The sequence below is a fragment of the Arachis ipaensis genome, chromosome B3, assembly GCF_059453495.1.
Source record: "Arachis ipaensis isolate K30076 ecotype BB chromosome B3, ASM5945349v1, whole genome shotgun sequence".
Lineage (NCBI taxonomy): Eukaryota > Viridiplantae > Streptophyta > Magnoliopsida > Fabales > Fabaceae > Arachis > Arachis ipaensis.
The window spans coordinates 13,871,568-13,882,655 of NC_142438.1; the positions used below are offsets into that span (position 1 = coordinate 13,871,568).

Here is an 11,088-nt window from a genome sequence, read left to right on the forward strand (position 1 = left end):
AGAACTATTCCACAAGTGCTCTCTATCCAGTTTAAAAATAAATAAATAAATAACCTCATGGAGTGTCCTTTTATGGAATCAAAAGTTGTGACCCCAAAAGATTGATAAAGTAAAATAAAAACTTACAAAAATTTCAACTCGTGATGATATTATTTTGTCTTCTTTCGTAAAAGTGAATAATATATAGTTATATACTACTAGTTGATTTATGCACCATAATGGTGCATAGCAAAAAAAAAAGGAAAAAGCTCACAATTACTCTAACCAACTATCATAACCGAAATAACAGAATTTAACTAACTTGACACAAGATGATTATTCAACCACTTAGAGATATATGTCAAGAATTTCTAACTTTGTTAGTATATATCAGCAAAGTCATGATAATATTTAACATGAACAAGCTTAGGTTTATATTTATGAATTGTACGTTCTTGAAATTCAGCTCTTAAAGTGGATTATCTTTCATTTAATTTTTTAAAATTTCATTGCAGTTTTAAATTTTAGAAGCAAAATAGTTCAGTTATAGTTTTTTATGTTCACAGAAATTATTCAACGGTTCAAGTTGCTTCTGATTTCTGTTCTTACTATAAGTGATGTAAGCTTTGTATTAAAAGAGAAAAAGAAAATGGTGGCCGGCTACTTTGGATAAAATGAACAAAAGCTATCAGTCATGCATCAAAAATGAATGAGGCCAAAATGCTACTTTAACAAAGTATTCTGAGAATCATCTCAACCTTCTTATTAATAGTGGATTTGAGAAATTTATGCAACCTAATTGGAGAAATGATTTAATATTGAAGCATACAATTTGCATTTATGGGACAGAAAAGTACAATGACATAACGATTGATAATCGATGTCAGCAACCATGACTGCGAATTCTTCTCGAAGTACCAATACACATGTGTGTTAATGAGAACTATGAGACGTGGAATCATCAACTGCGTGCCAGAATCTGTTGAAAAACCACATGCTGTCCGCTTCCACGGCATATCCATCTTGATTCCGATGCCAGCCATAGTGAGCATGTGTTCGGTTCTTTATGTCGAATATGGCGTGTCCAAAGCTAGCCTCTCTGTACGCTGAATACGCCGGCTGTGGTTCTGTCATGCTGCAGGTTAATGCATATTTAAATCAGACTCGGATACATCAAAGTAACTGAATTAGGATTTATTATGTTTAGAGCTTACTTGGTTGCCAAGCCTTCAAGGTTTCCTCCATCACCAATGGTTATATATACAGGAGCCGATTCATCTTTCACAGGAACGCAAATACCGTTCACAATGTTGTAAGCAATATTCGAGACACGTTCCTGATACATAACAGCCAACGATTCAGGTTAATTTGAGTTCAAAAAAGCTCATTGAAGTGCACTGTTTGAGGCTTTGTGACACATTCAGTTGCATTGTTATCTTTCCAGTTTAACAAGACTAGTATTAGCACTTACGGATCGTTCATAGGCATGAACATGCCCTGCAAACACGACATCAACCTTGTACTTCACAAACCAGGGTTCATACATTACTCTCATTGATTCACCTTCCATATAGTGATAGTTGTAGCTGTTATACCAAGGCGAATGCATAAGCACAATCAACCATGGAGTCTCTGTCCTGTTAACTTTTGGTAGCTCCTGCTCAAGCCATTTGTATTGTGGTGTATATTTCCCTGAAACAAAAATTGAAGCTTATACATTTAATTCAAGATGTTTACAAACAGATCATAACAATAGGTCAAAAAATATGTATTTATGAATACCATATGCTGAATATGAGGCCAAGACAATGATGTGTGCTGAGGCTCTCTTGACAGAATACCAGAAGGGTGCGGTACTCTGCGACGCTCTATAAGGAACATGATAGCGATGGCGATACGGCTTGAAAGGTACAGTTTCACCCTGCAAAATATCATTCGCTAGTGTCAAAAATCGACGATGACAAATCACACTAAGTTTCTAAACTTCTCAAAACCAAATTAAAACAATTATTACGAGAGAAGCCTTACGATTTCTGGAGCAAAATCAATTTCATGGTTCCCTGCAACCCAAATCCATGGTTGATAAGCAGTACTCCTTTCTACAAACCTTCCCCAAGTATCCCATCTAACGTTATCGTGATTAGGGTAATTATCCGCATAAGAAAGGTCTCCAACAAACAACACAGTTTGTCCTTTACTTGGGCTCTTTTCATAGTGAGTGAGTGTTTTATTTGAATCATAACTCTGACCAAGATCCCCTGCAAGATCATTGCCAAATTAATTAATTACAAACATATTGGCATTGATTTCGGGTACATTAACTACCTCAAATGCTGAAATTGTAAATTTGTAAACATCAATCAAGTAGGTCACAACTATAGGAAATTTAGTTTTAGTTCCCTAACATTATATACTTGTAAATCAAATTAGTCCACCATATTATGTTTTCTCTGTTAGGAAAATGTTAACATAGTTGATAGAATATACTTACCAATGAGACCAAAAGTGTATGGCACATCAGGACCAACTTGAGGAGGAGTCACAAACCAAAATTGCCTCGTTGTGTTCGCGATTCCAACTTCATAGTAGTATTTGGTGTTGTACTGTCCAAAACAAGAACCACACGAATCAATAATGGATTGATTGCATAATAAAACTCAAACTGAAATTGCTACAACAAAACACGGAATGTAATGGAATGGAGCAGAAGAAATACCTCCAAATTTCTGATGGTGCAATGATGAATAAAACCAGATGAGTAATTGAAGTATCTATAAGTAACATGTCTTCCCTTAGCAAGATTCTTTTGCTTGCTGTTCTCGCTCCAGTATCGCACTTCGCTGGAGCCTGGTTCATCCACCGTCACCCATGACACAATCACAGCTTTCCCCTCATGATCACCTTGTGTTATATGAACCTTTTATACATACATTCATTCATTAAAACTTAGAAACTAATTGTAAAACCAAGAACAAAAAAACACACTAAAATTTGTGAAACACACTAAAATTTAATCAAATCAAACAGAGGAAAGTTTCTAAATCTTAAAAAGCTATCCTACCTTTAAAAAAAAAACAGGTGGGATTGGTTAATGAAGAGTACCTAATCAGGTCAGTCACCAATCTTAGCCTAATTAACATTAATTATCTAATCACAGTCTGTCTTCTTTTTTTGGTTAAAAACCACATTTATCCACCAATCAAAATTCAAAATCAATTCTACTCAAGTAGATAGGACCATTAACCTAAGACCTCTGGTTAAACTAATACAGTTAGTGGTTAGTATCTAATTAAAAAGTTGATTAATTACTCACTAATCATCACCCCCACTTCCCTAAAGTTCCATTATCTTATCCTCACTTTAGAGGAACCCTCCACCAACCCAAAACAACTAAAAATTAACAAAAACAATGAATGATCCCTTGATCTATCAAACATCAAAGAACACCAAGGAAACTTCCAAAGTAGATTCCATATCAAAACTGAGAAATAATGTCACATGCAAAACAAAACAATAGAAGAAAAAGGGTACCTGTTGGGGAGCATTATAACCACGAGGAACAGCAAAGACATCACTATCAAGTGGCATGTCCACAGCCTTCTCTTCATTCCTAACGAAGGTGCTTGTTGATCCTCCATTACACAACACTGCCACGTTCACAAGAACCAATCCAAAAACCAAAACTTTGAAACCCACTGAATCCATTTTTGCAAAGTGTGCGGAAGACCCGTGATGAATGTGGCATTTATTTATAGCAAATCACATGTTAAGTAATTAAATTAAATGCTGATTTCGAAATAATGGAATATTAGGATTTAGGAGGAATATTCAGATTAGTGAGTCAACTATAAACAACGTATGAGAGAAGTTTATTAGAGTTCTAATCTAAACACAGTAAACTGTTATTATGCATCGTTTTTTTTTTTCTTGGGATCACTACACAAAGCAGTTTTCAGATGAAGACGAAGACTTGGACTAACAAACCCTTTAGCAAAAACTAGTGGTTTTGGATTTGGTTGAGATGAGAAACCGAGAAAACTGTAGATGTAAGAGTATGAATTGAATTGAATTGAATTGCATTGAATAATATGATATGGGGTCGCAATAATGAGGGCGAAAAAGTTGACTTTGAATATTAATTTTTATTGGGTTGTATTTTTTCTTTGGAACAGGAATGTGCCACCTACGTGTCATTCAGACCACATCATTTATGAAGTAATGAAGAATTAATTATACTAAGGTTACGTAATGAAACCTCTTGATTTTTTTTAATTAATTTCTTAAGGTATGATCTTAAGTAGGGCTGGGAGTGAACGGAATTGAATCGAATTAGATCAAATTTAAATTTAATTCACAAAAATTAAATTTGACTTATAAAAATTAAGACTTACGGTTCAACTCATTAATGATCGAGGCTATTTCTTAAACTCAAGCTTAACTTACCGAAAATTTATGAGTTGATTCGAGTTTACAAACTGACTTAAATAACAGAAAACATAATCTATAATTCTATATCAATAAATTATAATGTATATATATTAAAAAAATATTAATTTTATATATTATGTATCTATTAATTATAAATTTTTTTTATTTATATCCTACATCAAAATCATATAAAAATAATTATAAAATTTTAAATAAAAATATTAATATATATAAAATTACACATTATTATTTTATATATATATATATAAAGAAGCCTCAAGCCCAAGAGTTGAGGAAAGGTAGATTTCTTACTTGGTGCTTGCCCTCTACCTTTTTCATAAAATGTAGTGGCCAAACTAGATAGTCCATTTTCTCTCTTTCCTCGCTCCTCATGCATAATATCATAAAAAATAGATACAAATGAGATGCAAACTTAGATTGAAAAAGTGTTCGGTAAGTGAAATCAATTGATTCATAATGGTAGAAAAGAAAAACGGCGCGCGCAGACTGTTTACCAAAAACACAGGTCTCCGCAAAGTGAAGAATCTCCAAACACATCCAGCTCTTCAATACCTATATAAACTGCTACTTTCAGTCGGGTAACACAGCAAGGTTATATATATATATATATATATATATATATATATATATATATATATATCGAGCCAACTCATGAGCTAATGAGTTGAACTTATCAAAACTTAAGTTCGGCTCATTTAATTTATGAGCTCAATTTTAGGCTCAAATTCAACTCATCAGCTCCGAGTTCAGCTTATCGAATTATTAACAAATTGAGCTTGAACTGATTCATAAGCTGGCTTGACTCACTTCTAACCCTAATCTTAAGCTATATAAAATTTAAAGGGATATAAAAAATATATGTCAAAGAAAATTTCGTATGATGTAAAATTATATTTTACATTATCAATTCAGATACAAAAATTGAAAAAATCTATATTTATACTAAAGTAGTTTTAATTCTTAAAAATTAATATTCCTTAACCAAATTTCTATCTCAATCAAGTTTTTTTAATTGATTAATATTCCTTAATTAGCTGAAGGTGTTTATTTTGGATATTGCTAATAATTGTTTTTAAAAGTTGTAGAAGGCTTAAAAAAAGGGGTTGAATCTATGACATTTTTTTACTTTAATGAAATAACCTTTTAAATACAAATTTTTAGTCTGAATCTGTTTGAATTCAGTAGCAAAAAATTTATGAGATAATTCATTGTTGTCTCATGAATATTAGAAAAAACATACCAGAGAAGAGAAGAGAGAAGCTGACACCATCATGTATCCTAGTTCAGTTGCCTTGTGCAATGTAACCTACATCCAGTCTCTACCATAACAGTGGTAGAATTTTTACTATAGTTAAAGTATTAAATACACCAATTCCACAAGATTGATACAATCCTTTCTCTCTCAAGTTCTAACCTAACTTGACTTGGCTATGCTAATACCTAACTCTTCACTTTTAATGCTTACCCAACTAAGAAAGGGGTACCTCACTGGTGCAAGACACAAGATATTTGAAACAACCTAAAGAAATCTGAAATCACTCTAGACTTTTTACTCAAGTGTATCACTCAGCCTTTTATCACTCTTTGACTTTTTCATGAACTCTCTTATTTAGCCTTTTACCACTCTAGAAATTACAGAAAGATATACATTAAAAGGAAATTATAAAACTTGAAGGAGATTGATGTTTCAACAGCCTATGTTGCTATGAGTTGGACCAGGTTGAGCAAACATTAATCAAGTTCTTCATCTTAGTGGAATGCTTCTTTCTTTAGATAGCACTGTCCAAAACGTTGAACTTTCTCAGGAAGCTCTATCAAACTCACACTTTGGTTCTTTTCTCCTTCCTTCAGCAGGATCAAAAATTTTCTTTTGTATCTTCTTGCATGTTGTTGAGTTGTTCTCTTTCAAGTCAACTCCTCGAGTTGTATGCTTCACTAACTTACCTTTCAGGCTTTCACTTTCTTCCATTAATCCCCAAATTATGAATCTTGGAATAGATTCTTTTTGCTTGACCGAATGACCCAGAACAGCAAAGAAAAAGTTGTTCAATGATAAAATTCATATCTAAACTCTTGAGCTACAACTTTGTCCCCAAGAAATAATTTTGACCTTTGATTCACAGCAGTGATTATCAAAAATCATTTTTTCCATTTATCCCAAATTGGAATAGCAGAGAGTTGGAGAAGAGGTGAAGAAAGTAAATTGCATGCAAATGGAAACAAATCACCTTTAACTTCTGACTTAGCTTGAAATGGTTTGATTTGGGTGATTAGACCTTTGCCTTTTGGATTAAGCTTTCTCTTTCTTTCTTCTATGGTGAATGAATGGGAAATGAAGCTCTCTCTTTCTTTTCTCTGAGTCTGACCAAAAGAGAAATGAACGTTGGTTTTGGAGTATACCTACTTGGAGAGATTAACTTGGGTGAGCAACTTAAGCTTGAGTTGGCTTTCTTCTTATTCAGCCTAAGTGATTTTTTTGTTTAACAACTTTGAACTTTAGTGCTTTATAACCCACTTTATTTTTCGTTTGATTTCCATCCTATTGGGCTCTTGCATCATTATTTTTTTGGCCCACAACGCTATTCAAACACAATTAAAATTAATTGGGTGTCTAACCCAATAAAAATAATATTTATCATCATCAATTAATTTAGTTAATTTCTTAACTCAAGAATTTTAACTCAATTATCTTTTCACAATAATTCAATTAAGTTAATTGGATTTCTAGTAATAACAACTATAGAATTTTTCTCTATATATATATATATATATATATATATATATAGGATAAATTTATAGGATATATAGATATAGCTTTTTTTTTTTGCCATATATATAAAAGTAGTTGTGGCATGCATAATGGTGTAACATTGGAATTTACCCGTAATTTGCATTTTTGTCTCATTAACATATAGTCTCACAGCGTCCCGTTTTAAGGGAAAGAGAGTTTATAAGTTTTAGGATGTGTTTAGTTGTATTTTTAAATTTTTTTTTTTTTATGAATTATTGTTTTTAAAACATCATATAATAAAATAAAAGTAATTTTATATTTAAATATTTTATATAAAAATATTTTTTATTTATTTATTATGTAAACAATATTCTTTTTTTTTAAAAAGATATAAATGAGTACTTATTTAAGTGTCATTAAATAAAAAAATATTTTTTTATTTTTTATCGTGTTTATAAATTTTTAGTAGTAAAAGTAAAAATACTAAAAAATATTGAGAAGTTGTAATTTTTTAACAAATATTTTTAAATAATAAATAAATAAAAAATATTTTTATATTATTATACCCAAATATAATTGATAAGTAAAAAAAAAATTTTTATATGAGATATTCAAACATAAAATTATTTTTATTTTTTTATAAAATCTTTTAAAAAAAATAATTTAAAAAAAAAATCTTAAAAGCTTACCTAAACAAGTTCTTATAGTTTCTTAAAAAATATGTTTTTTTTTATTTTTTAATATTTTTACTATTAAAATTTTATTAAACATGTTAAGAAATAAAAAAAATAATTGAAAAAAATATTTTTCTATCAAATTAGTAGCACCTAAACAAACAGATAGAAAAAAAATACCAATCTCTTTTGTATGTGACTGGTCTTGCATGTGTCAAAAATTAAATACAAAATATCATATATGTGCAAAATTTTCATTATATTTAACTCTGTATTTTAATTAGGATTTTACTAACAAACATTTGTTTTTCGATAAAATTTTATAATGTTATATTTTTAATTACTTTGTCTTTTAAATCACATAAAATTTTTAATGAAAAGAAACTAAGAATACGAAATCAATTATTTAGTAACCAATTTCAAGCAATTTTTTTTCTCGTCTAAAATAATCTTTTTCTCCCTCATTTCCACTTTGAAACACACACTTTTATGAAATTTCAAACAAACTGTCTAATTGTTGACTTTCTAAATATTAATTTGCTAGTTATAGTTAAACTTTTAAATAACAAACTTCAAAAGTCCACATTTTTTTATCCAAAAAAACTCTTTCGTCCCACTTTTTGCTTCTTTGTTGAATAATAATTTGATTGGAGCAAACTATGTAACGTTGACTATGTTACTTTATCATCTTTTAGGTATAGTATTTAATTATTTATATCATGCACTCACCAACTAAATCAATAATCATGAAATTACCGACATTACTTCATAATATAATAAAATTATTCTGACCAATCACCTATAACTCAAATCACTTCTATCCGTGACTTAATGAGTTGTGGAATCATCAACCGGGTACCAATATCTATTAAAAAACCACATGGAATCAGCTTTCACAGCATATCCATCCTGATTCCTATGCCAGCTATAGTAAGCATGAGTTCTATTCTTGATATCAAACATGGCATGTCCAAAGCTTGCTTCTCTATATGCTGAGTAATCTGGCTGTGGTTCTATCATCCTGCGTTATCAAAATAACGATCATATTATATATTGTCAGGTAATAATCACTCTTTTCAATACGTGAGTCATTATATATGTATGGAACTTACTTGTTTGCCAAGCCTTCAATGTTTCCTCCATCACCAATGGTTATATACACTGGAGCTGAGTTATCTTTCACAGGATTGCATCGCCCGTTTGTAATGTTGTATGCAATATTGGACACACGTTCCTTCAAACATAACATATATAAGTGCAATATTTGAGGCTTAATTAGACTCAAAATTCAATAGGCTTAGTTTATATTATAATGTATGTTAAATGAGGTTTTGAGAAATTATATTTTGTTACTTACAGATCGTTCATAGCCATGAACATGGCCGGCGAACACGACATCAACCTTGTGCTTCACAAACCAGGACTCAAACATTACTCTCATTGATTCACCTTCCATGTAGTGGTAATCGTAGCTGTTATACCAAGGTGAATGCAAGAGAACAATCAACCATGGAGTCTCTGTCCTATTAACTTTTGGTAGCTCTTGTTTTAGCCATTGGTATTGTGGTGTATATTTCCCTAAAGGAAAAAAAAATTGTGTCAGTTGCTGAAACTATTTTTTATACAAAGTTTTATTTAACTAATTATTAAAAATGATGTAATTATATGATTACCATAAGCTGAATATGAGGCCAATACAATAATATGTGCTGATGCTCTCTTGATAGAATACCAAAAGGGTGCTGTACTCTGTGACGCTCTATAAGGAACATGATACCTATGTGTATATGGCTTGAAAGGTACACCTTCACCCTGCAAAAGAAATAAGAGTTTAATTGTTACGTACCTCTAGTGTATAAACAACGATATATTCTAATTAAAAAAAGGGGAGTGCTAAATTATTATTGTGAGAGAAGGCGTACAATTTCTGGAGCAAAATCAATTTCATGGTTGCCTGTAACCCAAATCCATGGTTGATAAGCAACACTCCTTTCTACAAACCTTCCCCAAGTATCCCACTTAACATTATCATGATAAGGGTGATCATCTGCATAAGATAGGTCTCCAATAAACATCAAAGCTTGTCCTTTTCTTGGGTTCATTTCATAGTGAGAAAGAGTTTTATTTGAATCATATGTTTGACCAAGATCACCTGCACAATACAATGCCACATCAATTAATAACTAACGTATAGGCCTATTTGGGGCACAACAACATGCAGTGTTATTAAGATAAGATTTTTTAAAATTAGAGACTAAAATTTAGGCTAAAAATTTGTATATAACTTAAAGAAAATGTGAAATTTCTCAAGATGGGTCATGCATGTTAACTTAAGAAACATGGTATTAAGCTTTCTCAAGTTACGAAAAATAATATTTTAAATTTGTATATACTTGTGAATCAAATTAGTCCACCATATTATAATTTCTCTATTAGGAAAATGCTAACTAGTTGATAAAATATACTTACCAATGACACCAAAAGTGTATGGCACATCAGGACCAACTTGTGGAGGAGTAACAAACCAAAATTGCCTCGTTGTGTTCGCGATTCCAACTTCATAGTAGTATTTGGTGTTGTACTGTCCAAAACAAGAACCACATGAATCAATAATGGATTGATTGCATAACAAAAATAAAACTGAAATTGATAAACAAAACATGGAATGCAATGGAACGGAGCAGAAGAAATACCTCCAAATTTCTGATGGTGCAATGATGAATAAAACCAGATGAGTAATTGAAGTATCTATAAGTAACATGTCTTCCCTTAGCAATTAGCTTCTTTTGCTTGCTGTTCTCGCTCCAATATCGCACTTCGCTGGAGCCTGGTTCATCCATCGTCACCCACGACACAATTATTGCTTTCCCCTCGTGATCACCTTGTGTTATGTGAACCTTTTATACATACATTCATTCATTAAAACTTTGAAACTAAATGTTAAACCAAGAACGAAAAAACACTAAACTTTATGATGTATCAAACACTAAAGAACACCAAGGAAACTTCCAAAGTAGATTCCATATCAAAACTGAGATATGATATCACATGCAAAACAAAACAATAGAAGAAAAAGGGTACCTGCTGAGGAGCATTGTAACCAGGAGGAATAGCAAAGACATCACTGTCAAATAGCATATCTACAGTCTTCTCTTCTTTCCTAACGAAGGTGCTTGTTGATCCTCCATTACACAACACTGCTACGTTCACAAGAACCAATCCAAAAACCAAGACTTTGAAACTCACTGAATCCAT

At 31.4% G+C, this 11,088-nt stretch overlaps 2 protein-coding genes across 2 annotated transcripts; both read right to left on the reverse strand.

The window, feature by feature from the left end:
* Positions 1 to 716: 716 nt before the first annotated feature.
* On the reverse strand, positions 717 to 4,094 carry LOC107629703 (purple acid phosphatase). Its single transcript, XM_016332563.3, has 8 exons — positions 3,511 to 4,094; positions 2,696 to 2,896; positions 2,471 to 2,582; positions 2,008 to 2,237; positions 1,762 to 1,900; positions 1,451 to 1,671; positions 1,194 to 1,315; positions 717 to 1,114 (listed from the first exon to the last, which is right to left on the reverse strand). The coding sequence occupies exons 1-8, from the start codon at positions 3,682 to 3,684 to the stop codon at positions 913 to 915; spliced, it is 1,401 nt and encodes a 466-aa protein (XP_016188049.1). The 5' UTR covers positions 3,685 to 4,094; the 3' UTR covers positions 717 to 912.
* A 4,567-nt stretch (positions 4,095 to 8,661) lies between these two features.
* LOC107629704 (purple acid phosphatase-like) lies at positions 8,662 to 11,088 on the reverse strand. The gene is made up of 8 exons (XM_016332565.3): positions 10,915 to 11,088; positions 10,527 to 10,730; positions 10,303 to 10,414; positions 9,756 to 9,985; positions 9,507 to 9,645; positions 9,191 to 9,411; positions 8,946 to 9,067; positions 8,662 to 8,854 (listed from the first exon to the last, which is right to left on the reverse strand). The coding sequence occupies exons 1-8, from the start codon at positions 11,086 to 11,088 to the stop codon at positions 8,662 to 8,664; spliced, it is 1,395 nt and encodes a 464-aa protein (XP_016188051.1).

Excerpts from the sequence above, each read along its gene's own strand:
- LOC107629703 (XM_016332563.3), bottom strand. The coding sequence starts at position 3,684 with ATGGATTCAGTGGGTTTCAAAGTTTTGGTTTTTGGATTGGTTCTTGTG. Across the intron at positions 2,583-2,695 it reads GCACCATCAGAAATTTGGAG|TACAACACCAAATACTACTA; the intron begins GTATTTCTTCTG and ends TGTTTTGGACAG. Across the intron at positions 1,316-1,450 it reads TTCATGCCTATGAACGATCC|GAACGTGTCTCGAATATTGC; the intron begins GTAAGTGCTAAT and ends GTTATGTATCAG.
- LOC107629704 (XM_016332565.3), bottom strand. The coding sequence starts at position 11,088 with ATGGATTCAGTGAGTTTCAAAGTCTTGGTTTTTGGATTGGTTCTTGTG. Across the intron at positions 10,415-10,526 it reads GCACCATCAGAAATTTGGAG|TACAACACCAAATACTACTA; the intron begins GTATTTCTTCTG and ends TGTTTTGGACAG. Across the intron at positions 9,412-9,506 it reads GGCCTCATATTCAGCTTATG|GGAAATATACACCACAATAC; the intron begins GTAATCATATAA and ends TTTTTCCTTTAG.